The sequence below is a fragment of the Rissa tridactyla genome, chromosome 2 (genome assembly GCF_028500815.1).
Source record: "Rissa tridactyla isolate bRisTri1 chromosome 2, bRisTri1.patW.cur.20221130, whole genome shotgun sequence".
Lineage (NCBI taxonomy): Eukaryota > Metazoa > Chordata > Aves > Charadriiformes > Laridae > Rissa > Rissa tridactyla.
Window position 1 is genome coordinate 147919721 of NC_071467.1, and position 18753 is coordinate 147938473.

The window sequence follows — 18753 nt, forward strand, 5'->3', positions numbered from 1 at the left end:
CCATCCAAATTATGTGTCCTCATTTCCATCAGATTATTTTAGTACTACCAGCAGAGGTTTTCGATGACACTAGGTATCGTTTGTAAGACGCTGAAGGGTTAATCCCCCTGCTTCAAAAACACTAGACTTGTGCTACTAAACAAGAACAAAAATAGACCACAAGAAAAGAATGGAGACCATTCAAGACATGATCTTAACGGCCCAATACAGCAAAAGAGAGCTAATGCCGACTATTGTAACTGCAGTTGGCATTTGGGACACGATAGTTGCCTAATGCTGGAAGAAGAAATGTAATTGTTCGGTCATACCTCAGGACGAAGTGGAAAAACTTCGCACAGAGTTTTTCATGCAGTGAGAACTGTAGGACTGACAGCTACTGCATGTCCCTTACTCCTCAGTGCAGTTGTGTGATCTGTAGAAGACTCAGAGAGGCAGGTATGGTACAACTAATGCTCAGGAGAAAAATAAATCATCCGAATGGAATTTAGGGACTACATAAAATGAGGTCTTTTAAGTGAATTGCTGAATGATCTTATGCTAATTCAGAAGGAATGTGCTTGGAAAAATTAAGAAAACAAGTGTCATGGGTTCCTCGACTTCACCCAAATTTGGAAATCTAAGAAGTCTTAGACGATGGAGACTATGTTCCACCTTCAATTATCTGCAGAATCTGCAGACAAACCTATCTTAAAGTGCCATGAGGCTATTTCACTGAAAGCTCAGAGAAATGTTGATTTTGAGAACATCAAATTTTCCAAATGAACTGAAGCTGGAGATGGAGAAAAACAAAGTGATCAAATTCCTTTTAGAGCAAAGTTTCAGCCTAGAATTTGAGGGAGACCGTCTCTCATTATGGCTACATGTACATCCAAGTCTGTTAGTTGTTTGCTCATTTATATGAGCTTTACATACCCAAAGGTTCTCACAATTCAAGGTTTGGTTCATCTTTGCATTCGCTTTAGAAGTGGTGCCACATCACATCATTCCATTAACTGACACTGAGTATCCATAAATCTCAATATTAAAGAGCAAGAGAAAGAAGATGAAGAAGCAGGAGGGAAGACAAGAAAGTCCTGATGTTTTCCTACCACAGGGCAGGCCCTGAAGAAACTAAGAAGAGACGAGAAAAAAGGAAAAGGAGGAGGTAGAGGATTGGCTCACTTACCTCTGAAATCTCAACAGCATTGCAAACCAATATTCAAAGGTCTGCAGAAAATAGAGGAAAGATAAAGGAGGGAACAAGGTAGAACTCAAGAGGGGAGAATATGACAGAAAACAAAGAAAAGGGGCAGAACAGTGCTGGTTATGTTTGTCCTGAGACTAGCTAGCAGGTTAGATAACTGAAAAAGAAACAGAAATGCACCATACCTTTTCTTTGTCACTGGCTTCTCGAGCCACAGTAGAGCCCTGAAACAGAAAAAATGGATCTAAAAATGTGCATATGTCAGAAACTAATTTGAAAATGTTACGATAACAGGTCAAAAAGCGGATGAACTGCATCCTTCTGAACTTGAGAGCTGTTTTAAAGAAAGGTGATACAGTAGGTAGAATGCCCAGGGCCGCTGAACTGCCGCCATCACTTGAAGAAGATCATGAGAGAAGAAAGATGGATTAAATCCTCAAATGCTCTACATCTATTGTCCTCCTGACTGCTGGAGCTTCTTCCTCACGTCTCTTCCTCATTTTGAGACTACCATCCTGGAAGTTCAGTTTGCTTGGCAGACTTCTCATCTTTTTGTGCCAGTTTAACGGTATGGTTATGGAATAGCCTATTTTATGTAACTATTCGAACGTATGTAATAGACATTTAAAAAGGATGTCATACAATATAAACACATAAAAATGTTAAAAGATCACAAAGTACAAACAAGAACAGAGCACCTCACAGCAACATGAAATCAAAAGAAGAGATGAAACCAGCTGTGGATTTGCAAGATTTACAGTGCTTGCCCAAGACATTTTGGATATTTATTTATTAGTTTAAAACTAGTAGGCAATATGGTCCTTTCTGAATAAGCTGGAGGTGACAAAAAATGGCTGTATATATTTCCTTGCAAATTTCTTGGAGCAGGACCACACCTTTAGTACCCAGCATTTACTTATCAAATAATAACACTGCAAGAAATAATAACTATAAACATGATAATTGGACATTGAAAGACGGGTAAATTAGCTCTATCGTTTTTTGGAAGGCGTGCATTGTGTAAAGAAGCGCTGGAGTGGAGTCATACTAGTTGAAAGAACATGAGGATTCCCAACCACATCTTTTTACACCATGTTTTATTCTGTTTGCAGAGAGAAACTTAGAAAACTTAGAAAGGATGGAGAGGAAAGATAAATGGGACAGTACGCCGTAGTTATTATGTGCAGCCCAGCAACCAGGGATTTCATTGCGTTATATCATTAACTGATAATAAAGCCTGGTAAAAGTCTGACAGTTTAGTTTACTGATGGTACACCTTTTATGTTGTATTCTGTGCTCCAACAAACTATTGGGCCTGAAAAAAGACCAGCTGAAAACCAACCCGGAGGAAAAAAAAGTGGATTTACAATACTAAAAATTAGGGAGATTGCCAAATTTGACATTGAAATCATTTTAATAAAATGCCTCAGTGTCCAGGAAAATACCTTTGAAATCCTGTGCTGATCTGTGGTCTCTTTTTCTTAGTATCTACACAGGTAAAGACTTGTGCTACAAGTGAGCTCTAAGCTGGTGTCAAAAATATTCACATTGGAAAAAGGACTCTGAACCTACAACTGCAGATGTTGTAGCAATGAAAATCAAGAAAAAATGATTTATTATATATGCAGTGTCACTGTAGATCTGCTCAGTGAAGGAGTTTGTTTTGAGGAATAATATGATATTGATGTTAAATTTAAATTGCAAGAGAAGTTTATCTTTAAAGCAGTTCTGTCCAGCTCGACAAACTGCATAGATACAAACGCATTCGCAGAGGTAAATAATAGCAAGAGCTGTTGACATCATTGCTAAGAATCTACTGTACGTCATTTATGTTTCTTTCTGTTGTGCTTTTGTCGCTTTTTTAAAGCATCTGGACATTATGATGCTCTAAACCACACAGTTTCTCAAAAAAAAAAATATCTTTCTCGGATAAGCTCTGCTGCCAAGAATACTAAATACCAAAAAGTCAATTGTGACAATCTGGAAATCGGTTCTTATAAATCACATTCAGTCAATGATCTAACCAATTGCTAGGTAGATACTTGACAGTAGGAAAGGATGGTGCAGTACATAGCAATACAAATCTCTCAATACAGAACGCTAAATATACATATTAAAACAAGTTTGCAGGTGCACTTAGTGGTTCAACACATAAAAATTAAATGTATTAGAAAGAAGTAGGTTTCTAAGGGGAGACTTTACGGAGGAAATTAAAATACAATCCGTTAGGCAGAAAGACTAAGACTATATTTTGGGCATTCATTGTAGGCACTGTGTATTAACTATTGGCAAAACTACAATGAGCAGATAAACCTTCTGAAACACACTTTATGATAAAAGCAACAGAAAAGTAGTTTTTTAAGAACCTTCTATTTTTTACTTGAATTATTTCAAAAATATAGAATGAAATATGAAGCTTTTGTAGTAGTGATGCACTTTGTTAGTAGCATTTTATTGGTTTAAATGATGATGTGTTTTAATTATTTTATAAGACCCCTCTACAGAATCAGCTGTGGCTTTCCATAATGTTGATAAAAACCTATAGGAAGCAGAATTGTTACTATATCTGCGGGACGAGTTCTACCTGTTAAAGGTTTAGTTACATTTAACAAACGAATCCAGTTAAACTGCTCCGTTTAAAAATGTACAATACAAATACATTTGTACAATTTCTATAAAAGCATCCTTCAGTTTTGCTAAACCTAGATGCAGAAGTAAACCAGTTAATGCTGGCTCTTACATAACACAATTTTTAAATTAATTGAAAGTCTGAGCAATATTCAAGCACCAGCATAATCTAACATTGACAGCAAAGATTTTCAGCTACTTCGTCAGTTATTTCATCAGCAGTTATTTCTCACCTTTAAATCATATTTTCTATAAACAGATAAACGATGGCTGAACACATTTCTTGTAACAATCATATATACTTCAACTCCATCGACAGTAAGCCGGTACATGCCCAAAAACTGGGGAAGAAGTGTATTCCCATGACACTCCACAATAAACTGCAGGAGCAAAAGAAAAGAGAGAAATAAGGATGGCTATATATCATATAAATACATATGTTTATACATTTTTAAAGATAAAACACACAGAAACAACACATCTATTTGCTGAATATGTACTGATGTGGAGACAAACCTTCCAAAAACCAAGCCGAAACAAACCCCTTCGTCAGGAGGTTATCCTGCTATCAGGTCAGTGTTTAAAAAAGAAAATCTTGAACTGCATAACTTATAACTCCTGACTTCTCTAGACGATGTCATAGAAGGAGCAGGCTCTATTTGACAGACCTTTCCACTTTTACGGTCCAAAAGTCACACCTAATGCAGATAACATATTTGATACCGATGTCAAAAAACAGAAGTATTTTTCCAAACGTCGCACTGCTGTACTCTGTTGTCCTACATTGCATTTAATTTGTATGTTTCTCCATTCTCAATATTTTTTTTTGTTACGATGAACATTTATGCTGCTGTCACCAGCAAGGGGTATTATTTATTATCACCAACTTTCTGCAAGTTCCCACGTGATGGCTGCATTTCAGGGTCAATAGACTTGAGCACTCAAGTGCAAGATCCCTGTATTTTTTTATTTACGGACCATTATATTTCCTTAAGGTCACCATATTCCATTACAAATGGGCTATTAACCTTGAAAAGATTTGCCACCTGCACCCGAAAACTGACTTTTTTAAAAAAATCACTTGCCTTACAACTAATAGTTGGAAGTACTATTGGAAAGGCAACTGGAGGAAGCAGAAAGTAGAGACTACACTGATGACGAGAACTACTGAAGAATGAATATTTATTCCCAGAATAAAAATGCCCATACTGTATGAATCCTAAACCCAACACAAAGGTATCCACTCATATTTTGTGGAACGAAGGAGAAGTGAAGCCACAATGATATAAACCAGAAAAAGGACTCACCAGCTTTCCTCTTTCTGTTATTGCCAAGTCTCAAACAGAAGAACTCGGAGAAAAATTAAAAATTCAAGCCTCAAATAGGACAACATGAAAACTAACCAAGAGTCAGCTTTTAAAGCAGATCAGCTTTTAAATAATCATTAAATACTGAAGCGGCTGCTTCTTTTGTGCCAGAGCGACCTGGTTATTAGAAACACATTATTCTAAAATACAGGAGACTTTAGAACAAATTCACTGAATCAGCCATTTGAACGCTGTAACAAAGGTAGTTAGTATTTGGTAACAAATAATATAACAAAGCTCTTAGAACCCTGGAGATTTTGCAATTTTGGGCTCCTCCATTAATCTTAAGGAATTCCTCACACTAACTTAATACCGGAATCTGTACATATCACACACAGACTTTTTTTAAATGGCAAAATAAAACCAGAAATATTTAAAGAGTCCTGAAAGCAATCCTGTCCGGCAAGAAACAAAGGGAATGTATGACAAAGACTGAAACGGCGGACTGTGAACTGAAGGTAATTTTGACTAACAACTCTTGACGCATGAGCTCTGTTGAATCCTGCCGGCACGGTTCGGGCTGTAACACCCCTTTCTGTCTGCCCTGCAGCTCTACGGGAGGTCGCAAGCCCCGAAGCAGAGAACACACCATCACGCCGCAGTCATGCCACTTCGCAGAGTAGCATTTTTAAACTCAAACTGCCTATGAATGGGCAAAACCGTCTTAAGCCGCTGCAGAGGCTCAGTGAACGCAAATCAGAACCATAGGAAGGAAAGATGTTTGTATGCTCCAAAATACAAAGCAGCTTGACGGCAGAAGGCCACAAAAGCAGTGTCAGTCCTGAGCAGCGCACAAAGATTGATCATTTTGCATCTGAGAAGCACTTCTTGTTTTAACAGATGCAGCAGTTGTAAGATGGAGCTCTCGAATGGAAGGATTTTCAATCATGGGGCTGTTATCAACCTCACAGAGCAACTACAACATGTTACAGGATACACAGCTCTTTCTGGCCATCAGTAACTTCTCTTAAAGATCTGATCATAAAGTGAATTTAGAATTATTAATGCTGAGGTTACAGAAAACTTGTTTAAAATACTAATCCATATTATTCAAACTACATTGATTGTTTCGTTATAAACATAAAGTACTTGGCATATATCCTAAAGGTAAATACTTTTCTAATGCTTTAGAAGTGGGATGGGTTGTTCTCACAAAAACATTTACTGAGTGATTCCTTCTCTAAGTGAGACTATTAATTTCTGCAATGATGATAAAAATGAATCTAGTTTCCAAGAAGAGTTTAGTGCCACAGAATTTCAGGCCACTCAACTGTTACATGGATCCACCCATTCCTATCTTACAGCTCTTAACTACAGAATTTGAATTCCTGTGCAGTAAAAGAACTATTATACTATTACCCCAGTTTTCCATACGGGGACCTGAGATGCAGAAGCTTTGTCTGAAATCACAGAGTTTGTGCCACGTGAAGGATGAGCAGCGAGGCATCTCCAGTCCCTGCCCCTCCTCTCAGCTGCTAGGGCATAGTCTTGACATTTAAACCATCTCTTCAACCTTAGCTATTCCTAACTCTCCAATTTTAACCTTTCTGGTCCTGAGTGTTCTCATCTGTAAAACAGCAATGTCATTAACACAGAACATGTGCAACGTACCCACTGTAATAACATAAAATAAATCCTTTGGTTAGCAGCACACAACCCCCTCCCAAACTGTTCTGTATTACGTGACAAGGCAAAAAAGGCAATTAATGAGAATCGTTTAAGTTCTATTTGCAAGTTAGGGTTAGCCATTTGCTAAGGCTGTAGATTCATTTTACTATTTTGCAAACAAGCCTTCTCAAAGGGTAGCGTCACTAGCACGCAACCCAGGACATGAAAAGCTCTGCAAGTATTGCTCTTCACTTGTTAAAAAGGGACTTGGCCGTGTTCTTGCAGACTTCTAAGAGACCTTCTCAAAGCTGACCATGTACCATGGAAGTTGTTTCCTACTCGCTGCTGACTGCGGCCACTCATGCCATTGCAATTTAAAGAAAAGCCCCTAAAATGATTTCAGTGTTTCCCATATCTTATCCTGATGGGGAGACAAAGGAAAAGAGGGAGGAATGCCACTTGCTTTCAGCATCTACAAGGTTGGTCTAGAACTTCCTACCTTTGAAACTATCAATCCCCCATATCTGCATCACAGAGGAGGCAAAACGTGTCATCTGTTTGGGTGGGAGTCCAGCAGGACTTGCACTGGTGACTGTGGTTGGCAGATTTTCAATTTGTCCATCTTGATATAAATGAAGTAGCAATTTAGTCACCTCAAGGTGCTTTTTAGGAATGATTTCCTGAAGTTTCCCACTCACAGCTGGGATAAAAGTGAGCCTAGAAAATAAGCCGATACATGCTTAACAGGACTGCTAAATTTCAGTGACAGAAAAGACCTTCACTCCTTTACGTTAACTCTTTCTAAAAAGAACATTAAAACAATTCTATCAAGCAGCCTTGCTAAACGATACTGTAATACTTTGCTAATACATTTACAAGTCCTTATATGCAGTAACAAAATCCATCTTTTTAAAAAAGAGTGTTATAATAAACACCCCATCATTCTTTGTTGATTCAGACAATTTTCGTTTTTCTGCACAGCATGAGGACAATATTACCATTAACATAATAAAGAATCATCAACATGTTGACACGTTTTATCGGCTGTGCAGCATAGTTTTCAAATACGTAATTTTCTGAGCTCTCTTGAAGCCCACGCTTAAAGCTGAAAATTAATAAGAAATTCTTTATGACCCTACATTCTCATTAATTTTTTGTATAAATACAGCTTCAAGTTTCCTCAATAAGAACAGAACTTTTCCTATCTCATTTTACATGAAAAATAAGATTCTTAGCTTCTTGCTTCCCCATGGTAATGCTAGTAAGATATCAGGATGACTAAAAGATAACATAGCGCATAGAATTTATTGGCAAAGAAGTTATGCCATTTCTGGCTCTTTTTGGAAAAACACAGGATAAAATTCCTGTTTCTGCTATTTCTCCTCCTCCCCTTGGGGATAATCCATGGAATGACTGGACATCAATGAAGACTAAATCCTGAATTATATCTATCTCGGTTCTGTGTCAAAACTCAACATTGCTATTTCTCACTGGTAGCCCTATTTTGTAAAAATTAATTCAGAAATACACAACATGCTCATTCTCTGTTATCCCATTATATATTATCTTCACAATTTTCTATGTCGTCATTAAGGCAATCATGCTTGAATTATCAAACCCTTACATGACAAATCTATACATTCATTAGGATACTTTCATTAAAGAAACTGAATGGCAAGCAATATAATTATTCGAAAATATTTTGGACATTGTGAAGGACACGAAGTTGATACTCCTTTTTTGGGCTCAACTTTCTCTTTCAAACTGTATTGTCTGCAATCAGAAATATCCTTCACCAATGTGCTGTGTGTGTTGACGTGTGGAATCACTCCCCAAAAAGGAGGCTGAGAAGTTGTCCAGAGTTATGTCACGTTTCAGAATATCCCAATTATTGCCATTTTCTTCAACCCTAGTAATTTCACGGAAAATTATCCATTGGTTACTTATGTGATACATTGAAAGGATTAATTAGCTGAACTACAGCACACAACAGAAAGTTAAAGATTTTCAAGGTATATACAGCTGCTTTCTTCTAGGAAGTCATGAAAGAAAGCAATTTCATTGTAAGAAGTGTTTAATAAATACACAGGTTTTCAGATACAAGCCCTGTGAGTCACAGCCTTACATTTCATGTTGTTTCAGACTTGGGCCAGCGCTAATTTTACTTCCAAGTGCAACGTTACCTAAATGTCACCACCACATGTGATAATCTGGGCTGCAGATCTGCTACCAGGAACATTATACAATCAAATGAATCACAGATTTCTTCTGAAAGTGCCGTGCACAGCACCAATACCGTATATATATAAAATACAATAACTATAGAGAAAACACCTGCTGGTGAAACCCAGGCCTCAACAGATCCAGTGCAGCCAAGTCCATTCTACCGTTTCGTGTAGTTAGATATTTACCTATGAAATTTCACATCTTTCAGGGAAGATTTTCGATGTGTTTCCAGCCCATGGTGGTACGGCCCTTTGGCATATTGCCCTTTTGCAATTCCATCTAACGCTCAGGCTAGTGAGTTTCCCGTTTTCAGGGTCACCTCTCCTATAGGAAACAGTGGGCCCATGGATGCAGGTGGAACGTGGACTGTTTGGATGAGAACAGTTACGTTCTCATCTCTACGTTTTCTGCTTCTCCTGGTTTTTCGTATCACAGCTACTTTATGGGTCAGTTATCTTAGCACAGGGCAGAGGCCACGTTCTGCGCAGCCTCTTGATTCGCACAAGGAACTGGCTGAAGGGCTTTTCTCAGCTGCATTTCTTCATAAACCTCCCGTATACCTTCACCTCTTACTACATTAAGACATACAGAGAGTCAGTGCCACCATTACATGGTATGCATCCTTAATCCACATTTATGTTTAAATAACAGTACATTATACTGCCTTGATATGCCTTTTTACCTACCCTTTCCCTTCTTTTTGTGATACATACGGATGCAACTCATGAAGAAACAGAGGGAGCTGGGGGGAAGCAAGCCATCGATAACCCGTGCAAGTAATGACATTGGATGGAGGATGACACAAACTTGACTGTAGCTCTGCTTTAGCAACCTGCTGGTTTGATGTCAGCCCGTCTCCGTGCACATTCCTAGACACTTAGTCCCCACTTTCTTTTCTGGGGTATTCCCCAGCCTATGTCACCACCACGTCTGTGACAAAATTCCTTTTAGCCTACAGTACCATTTTTCCATCTATTTACAATTTTAACATTTTCTCCTACCTCCTGCTCAATAACCTGGTGCTATTCCTTGATTCCTGTGCAGCCCTTAACCCTGCTCTCGGTGCAATTCACCCTTTTTTCTCTGTATTGTCTGTTTTTTTTTTCCTCCTTTCATTTGTCTTCCTGTTTCTTTCATATTTTTTTCCTCTCCAGAAGATAAGTTCTTTTTTTTTTTTTTCTGCTTTTGTTTTCTCCTTTATGCTGTTGTCTGCCCTTTTTAGCTCATTCTATTCTTTCCTTTCTTCCCATTCACATCACCATCACTCCCTGCCTCCGGTAAACGGGCAGTCTCTCTCCTTTACCACTATTCACTATTTCTACCGGTTGCCAGGGAGACAAACACGCAGTGCAATAGGTGTCAGTTCTGCATACAATTACCTGTGTAGGGAAGAGAATGTGCAGTCAACAGGGACAGCCACCTATAGAAAACCCAAAGGGTACGTACACTCATAAGCAGTTTTACACTGGAAGGCTTGTACACTAACAATTCCCTCTTTTTCACCTGCTTCGAGATGGCTTCCCAGTTTCTTTTCTTTACTGAAGCTACCTGGGTGTCAGCACTGAGGAATAAAAAAAAACCCCTTTGAAGTCCATTTTAATGAAAAAGAAAAAAAAGAAAAGGTGTGCAAACGGTGTTGTTTTTTTCTGAGACGCTCCAGTTGCTTTCATTTTATTTTTAAAAATTTCCAGCCTGCCCATCGTCTATTCTCAAAGAGCACAGGACTCCAGTTTTACATCGATTTACACCGGTTTAATCTTTAAAGCAAGTTTAGGTCACTAGGAAGGACAAGGTGCCTTCATTCAGGCATTTCGGAAACTGGAACAGAATTTTACTCAACTGCCACTGATTTCTGCCCTTGAAAATCATATTTGTAGTTTATAAAATACCTACATATATACTAGTACCTACTTTAATATATTCTGTATTTTATGTAAATTACTCAATACATTTTTTGAGCAGGAAAATACATCCAAAATAAACATATAAACGTAGCTTGTGCTGAAATGAGAAGTTTTCCTTTAGGAGGAAGCAGGGTATTACCTGTTCCTTAAATGTAGGGTGAAATCCTGGCAACGCACTTATCACAGATGACTTTGCTGAGCTCTCCTTTAACAATGCCAAAGGGAGTGGTAGGTTTAACTCCAGCTTACTGGTCCATGCTCTTGGGGTCAGGAGCACAGGCTTAAAACAAAACAGCACTAGATCTGGAGGTATTTCAAATGAATATTTTATTTATAATACTATTTAAGTATTTGACATGAACGTGCTTGATTAACGTACGCTATTTTGAATGGTCAAACTAGGACTAAGAGTAAGTAAGCCCATGCAGCTTTTTTCTAGTATTTTAGAAAAGTCTAAAGTTTAGAACCAGAAAAGTTTAAGAGTCTAAAGACTTTTCTAATATTTCAAAGTCTGACCTGTTTGAGCATAATGATGGTTATGCTCCATTTGACAAGTAAATGATATTCAGGTGAAGTGAGCCCTCAGCTAAAGTAGTGCTATGTAAGAGTAGCAAGAAGAGTTCTACTAACTGACAGTATAACGACAATATAAGCAGCCCAAACCAATTGCAAGTTATCATTAAAATGTGACTAAAAAAGCAGCATTTTATACTATGTAAGAGAAAATATTACAACACTTAAAAACAGGTTAGCATGGAAATTCACAGCGTTAGGAACCTAATATGTCATATATATTTGTATTTACCGTAACACTTAGAAACCTAGCTGGCGCATGCTCTAGGCCATTTTGTCTTTAAATGTAAATAGAAAGCTGGTCCATGCATGATGGACTCTATAATCTAGTCATAAATAACAAGATGCTTTGCAAGTTTAAACATGGAGAAAGACATTATTCCCCCCTATTTGTGTAGAAGTGGTGGGCTTAGTGTTTTGTTTTGTTTTTTTTTAAACTTTGCAAGAGAAAATAATGATCTCTAGCGCTCCTACTCAGTACTAAAAGCGTCAGACTCATCTGATGAATTGACAGAAAGCGTCAGTGTTTAGACTGATAGACTGAAGCCTTCACCACCTGTCTGAGGTTGTAGGCCTGACTGCCACTAAAGAAAAAAAGGCATCACGTAAGACAGGGTAAATGAACGAACGCAACTCATAATTTTGAATAGCAACTATAATTTACAATTGTCAGGACTATTATTTACAGTTCAACAACTTTAATTTGGAATTGCTATCTATACTTACATGCTGTTTCTATAGTAACTTCTCGACACCCCTTCAAGTGTGGTTCACTTTTAGTTATTTATAAATTTCTAGTATGTAGCCTTAGGCTTGGAATTTGATCTTTTTGGGTTTACGCTCGGTGTTCTTTTGAATTTTCACGTAGTGGTAATAATACTGTAAACTGGGATGCTTTTGAAAAAAGGCCATGTGATATTGCAATAGAACTCCACCCAGAAAGGAGAAAGCTAAAAACTCAGCCAAACTGACTTATTTTATTTTTACTCCTAACAAGTCAGTAGCTATCCTGTTTCCTGAAAATAACCTGATTTCTCTAAGGTGTACAGTCAGATCCATTATAACTTTGGTTAATTAAAACCCAGGCAACTAGATTTGGTATGTTTAGACTTACAAGTGTTTACAACTATGCACAATTCCTGCTCCTTTTGTACATACGTAAGTATAAAGTGCGTAACTATAACCTCAGTTCCTCACAGCTCCAAAGAACAGACAGGCTATTGCACCTTCAGACAGATGGAGAGAGGAAGGACAGAAAAAACTGGATGGGTTTGTGGACCATACATCTCTATAACCTCCAGTTACTGATAAAATAACCTTTATTTCTACTTTCCAGTGGCAGCGTACATGTCTCTTTCTAACCTTTTGGTGACTTTACAAAAAATCATTGGTACTTGGAGTTGGATTTTGGAGGTGTTCATGAGAAAACAGCCCTGCTGCATTTCTCTGCTGACCACACCAACTCCCAGATGCCTCATCGGTAGCTTTGCAGTTCAAAAAGGTGCAAGGAGAAAAGTCACCTATTTTGCAAGTGCCAGGGATGAGGACTATTTTGGTGAATGAAGAACACAGCCAGTCTCTCACACTTCCGACTTGACACAGTCCCCTCCCCAGTATTCTTTTTTTAAAGATAGCTGTCCTCTTGTATTTATTGTTAAGCAGTTCAAGGAGCCTTGGAAAACGTTTGATAAGGCCTGTTTTGTCCCTAAGCAAGGAACGAGGTATTTCCAAGGTCCAGAATGATTCTATCAGCTTGGAGCTGTTAGCCTTAATCAGGAAACAGGTGAGTAAATATTACGGTTTAAATGAAACTCATTCAGAGTTTCAACCTGTGGAAGAAACCTGGAATGAATTTGTAGAGGGGGAAAAAAAAAAGCCTGAGGAAGAGAGAGGAAAGACATGATCAATCAGAAATGGAATGAATTTCACTCATAATCATAGAATCATAGAACGGTTAGAGTCGGAAGGGACCTTGAAGATTATCTGGTTCCAATCCCCCTGCCATGGGCAGGGACACCTCCCGCTAGACCAGGTTTCATGTCAGAGGTAACTGGAAAATAATTACTGTCCTCTTGGGCAGATGAAAGAGGGTGCAAGATACTAAGTGTTTACAAGTGACATACTGCACACATGATCTAACTTCGGGTCCTTTGGGGGTACTAAACCTCTAACAAGGGAGAAACAGTCTTCTAAAATTCACATGAATCACCTCCCTAGTCTTCAGGCACCTGAGAAAGGTTGCTCCTCGCAGGATGGTCCCTGCACTATGTAACTGGGTCTGAACATATCTGCACGCTCCCTTCCGTGGAAGGCTGAACCTTTCAAATACAGCTCTGCTCTAAGAGCAGACCACACCGGGTGTGATGGAAGGGCACGCCACCACAAGTCCCAAACTAGTCCCAAACACAGTCACACCTGGGCTGTGAAGTAAACTTAACTGGGCCAGGAACTTTCACATATGTGGTAAGTGCTGCTGTTGATCAGTGAACTGAAACTAGAAAAAAGCTAAAAAGCAGACTTTTCCCTAAAATAATCTTGGTCCTTTTGTGTGTAGTTAAAATTAGCCTCTTAACTGTAGCAACAATTACAATTAAGAAAGATACTGAGCAGCAGGATAGGTACGTAAATCAGTATAGGGAACTTTTTTATTTAGTCTGTTGGCAGAAGAGAGTATGCCAAAATAAAACCGAACTCGAGAGAACTTGTTTAATTGACAAAGATTTCCACAGGAGTACTAGTACAGTACTTGACAAGCCTTCTACTACTACAACTAAGCCATCCGCCAGAACCATAAAGTTACATCCATACTAGTGAATTAGATGGGTCTTGGACTCTCCTCTGGGATCAGTTCTAGCTGGAATGGAATAACGTGCACCCAAATTGAACAGGATGCTCACATTCAAAATCCTAAGTAGGAATAGTAACTGGCCTGAGTTAATATCTTGAGCCTTGCCCAGAATTATCTGGGAGACAGATAGCTGGACCAAAGCAAAACCACAGCAGGGACCATTAATGAGCTCCAGTGCCGATGGTTGTTATCTAGCATTGCACTGTTTTCTACTAGAAATGTAGTCTAAGGCCAGTCTGTGTGGGATGACTTGGTCAAGAGAATTATTTAAAACCTTCCCACCAGGACAATGGCTTCTCTAGACTTTGTCCAGCAGGCTAACATACTTGCCTGAAAAACATCTAGAGAAATGGGAGGACAAGCTGCTGTACCTAACAATTCCAAGCATTCAGTTTCCAGGAGCAACACACAGGACACAGTATCAGCCGTCACCAGAGTTAGTGGCAATTAATTTAGATTTCCTTTAATTAATTCGAACAATTTTGTTCTTTTAACAGTACATTACTGAAGATACTGAAATTAATGTATTTAATTATAAAGTTCAATTATTAAACTGCCTCTGTACTTGAGTTACTCAGCATTTACTACACTTTATAAAGTGCTTGTGAGTTCTGAAACAAAAAGAAATGCAAGTTGCATCTTTATGAATCTCTTGGAGGCACCACTGAAAGCTTTCAGACTCAAGCTATTAAAGATACTGAAGCAATAATGTGTAAGATGGTACTAATACTAAGCGCATGCTTGCATTATTATATGGATGTTTTCCAGTATTAAGTGAAATCAGACGCCTGGTACAGATAACTCTCAGATCATTGCTCCTTGTGACCTAGCTTATTACGAACCCTGATGTTTGAAAGCATTAATGAAAAAAGATTCCAAATTATTAAGTTCATTCACGTTAGCACTGTCTTCACTGACACTCTTGGAAGGAGATGACTGTTTTGAAAAGCTGTATGACTGTTCATCTGGATTAAGTCTCAAAATCTGGATCGTTAATTCTAGCTTCTAATGCCAAATATGAAACGGACTAAAACTTTAATTCTATTGCACTGCTTCACAGATCAAAATCCTTTCAGATCAAAGTTAAAATTGTAAGCTTGAAAACTCTAATAAAGAATAACCCCCAAATTACATCTAGATCATAGTTTAAAATTTATCTTTGGTAAAATTGTAATTAAAAGATGGTCTTGGGAACGTTTTTGGTAGTGACGATATTTAGCTACGTTTAAACAAACACACAGTGGTCCTACATTTTATTTAAACAGAAGAACAACATGCATAAAGAGAAGATTGTTCATATCTAACTCACTGAAGGCTTCCCAAGCTACTCTGGACTCGGGGGGAACTCGGAGATCTCTGCCGAACACTGGCAGAGCAGAGAGGGAGGCAGCCAAGCAGCACCACAAAGATGGCTGGCAATACCTTTAGTTCCAAGCACCCCAAAATCATGCTTTTGCCTCCCTTCCACCTCAAAAGATGGCTTTAGAATTGGTTTTATGAAAGTAACAGTATTAAAAAAAAAAAAAAAAAGGAAAAAAAAAGTCAACCCAAGGGCTTTATATTCATCCAGTGTTGCCTTCAAACTGGAGTTTGAAATTCGTATTATACATTGTTTGAAGTCCCCAGAAAATTACTAAACATTGCAAGACAAAAAAATAAACCACCGAAAACAACAACAAAAAACCCTCCCAACCGTGAATATCCTGAAGCCTCTACCTGAAATTCCAACCCATGGAAGTGAGCAGGAAGATGGAAGGAAGGATAAACCCCCCCTCATTTTGGGTGTCATATTTTAGATGATTATTAGAGGCTTTTCTGATTAGCGCAGCTTTAGAGCTTATTCAAACAGATCTGGGGCTAAGAAAATTAGCACTGATTTTATTAAGGCTTCTCGTATTTCCCAAGTTCTGCTCCCCCCCTGTGCCATCCACACAAATTACGCACTGGCAGTGTCTGACAGCTGTCAAGGCTGATTTGAGGGATCTCCAATATTCATTTTTGACTTTACTGTTGTTTATGGAACTTCACCTCGGCAAAACCTGTTTCTTTATTAGCAGGAATTTTACGTTAATCATACCCGATTTTTCATTTCTCATACAATACAACCTTTATTGTTTGAAATCTGCTGTAAGTGAAACACAGACCGTTCAGTGATCAGACCAGGAAGAAAGAGGTGGCCTGCACCGTTCCTATACACGTACACAGACATCTGCAAGCTGGCCCAGGATAAAGTAGCTTCAAGCCTTGGACTAGCTGAAAGAAAGGGCATCTTCTTACTAATGCAAAGGAGCTTATGGCCTCCAAGTTAGTGTCTCTGTATCACATAGATGTATCATTTTACTGAAAGCTAGCTTAGATATTTAGAAGAGTGCAGCCTTGTGAACTGCAGACATATACTAAATTGCTCATGCAAAAGGGAAAAAGTCTGAAGTGACTCTTATTCCATAAGCATTCATTTAAAGCTTTTAACACTCTAAAAAAGATTGGCATTATAATATTCAAGAAGAGATCCCACACCCTGATAATAATGAGTGTATTACCTGATGGTATTTCTTCAGTATGTTGTGCATTTCTGCTACATCTTCACTTGTTATCGTTTTGATGATATATCTTTTGTCGTAAGATGTATGAAAGCGAGCACCACTGCGTGCTTGGGAATCATTGGCAAGGGGTGCACTTCTTGTCAATGAATTCTGTCAATTGGATTAAAACAAAAAAAGCGACAAGTCAGACAAAAATATGCAAGTTTAATTAGAACAAATATAAACCGTTTACATTTATTTTTTAATCATTTCCAAGCTGAATTCTGCAAAGCATGTAATCACAGACGGCATTATCTTGACAAATCGCTTCAAAAATATTCTGAGAACAGAAGAATGTTTGGGGAAGATATTGACCATCAGTGGCTCAAAAGTCATTCTCAACGCTGAGTGATAATTTATTGCACTTTGTTACATATACGTTATTAGATTTTGGGAAGAAAACATACAGTAATTAAAAATCCCAAAGCAACACTGTATTACACCATAATAACTATAAATAGAGGATTCACCTGTAGTAGAAGTATCACATAAACAAGATCACAGCTAGATTTCTGAGTTCTATTACCAGAGCTACTCCATCGATTTCATATCTAGTACTAGGCAAGTAATATTATTGTACAGATCCTCCTTTTGTAAAATAGACTTACCTTCCTACAGACTCAAGAGGGGAAGATTAGTTAATGACTGTACAGTAGTTAGAAGAAAAACCTCTAGAGGCTAGTGATCATTTCTAGACCGAAGCTTGAGACTATCTGCGCTTCAACAGTAGCAAAAAAGCTACTGATTTTTTCAGAAAATGAGAAGTATTCAGATTTTTTTTTTTATATATTTAAGAACAACAATAATAAATTAGGCAAAGTGTAACAACTTGCTTTTGGATGGAAACATCTTTCTTTACCAGTAAGAGTTTACGCCAATTGTTGCATATGTGAATCACACCACTTATTTTTTTTTTAAATAAGTAGCAACAGTGGTAGCACAGCCATGAGAAAACACAACGATGTTCTTACACCCCATGTGTATTTCCACAAAAATGGACCATACTCTGAAAAGGTTAATCAAGTTAATCACAATAAACCTGCAGTCCCTATTTGGTATATCCCTACTGGTGGCAGAATACCCAGCTCCTGCTATGGCTCCTCGTTGTACCATACTGCACAAGCAGCTGTTGCTAAATTGAAATATAATTTCCCCCTTCCACACACACATAGTATAACGTCCTCCCTGCTAGAAGAAAAGCCATTTTCACAGAGAGTTTTACTAAAATTTTGTATATAAACGTTGCAGATTCCTGAACAGCAAAAATTCAGCTCCAGCAGCTACAGAATATGTCACATTTGTCGGTTTGATAAGGCACTGTGATCTAAGTCACAAAACAGATTTACACTGGAAGAGCGATGATGCTTTCAGAAAGTAATTACGAATAGGCTCAGACTACCACAACCAGGTACCAAACCCACAAAAATTAATTTTTATCGGAGCTATGTCTTATTTGGACGTTTTACCATTGATAAATCTGTTCACAAACTCTGTGGCCTTCAGCAGGAGCTGGACACACAGACTCAACCTCAGTGACAGAAGGTCAGTAATTATTATAAAGTAATAACCTCAGCCAAGAGATGAGGGCAACTATAGCCCCAGATTAAGAAGACACTTGAACACGTACAATTATGTTTACAGATTTTGGAGACCCATTGACTTCCACAGGCCTTCAGTGTAGTTAAACTTTATCCCGAATGTGGGATGCTTTCCGAACTCAGTTTAATACGAAACAAAACCATTTTCCCACACAGTTACTTTGTTCAACTGAAATACTCAGGAGGAGTAGGAATAACAGTATATCACCTAAAGGCACACAGCTCTACAAGGTCTT

At 38.2% G+C, this 18753-nt stretch overlaps 1 protein-coding gene across 6 annotated transcripts in view; it reads right to left on the minus strand.

Moving 5' to 3' along the window:
* The window catches only part of PIP4K2A (phosphatidylinositol-5-phosphate 4-kinase type 2 alpha), a 115880-nt gene that overhangs the window by 16047 nt on the left and 81080 nt on the right, over positions 1 to 18753 (minus strand). For all 6 annotated transcript variants that reach the window (XM_054189361.1, XM_054189362.1, XM_054189363.1 and 3 more), the window contains 3 exons: positions 16878 to 17030; positions 4045 to 4191; positions 1369 to 1407 (listed from right to left, as the gene is read on the minus strand). In XM_054189361.1, the coding sequence (XP_054045336.1) occupies positions 1369 to 1407; positions 4045 to 4191; positions 16878 to 17030 (339 nt within the window). The remainder of the gene's footprint in view (positions 1 to 1368; positions 1408 to 4044; positions 4192 to 16877; positions 17031 to 18753) is intronic.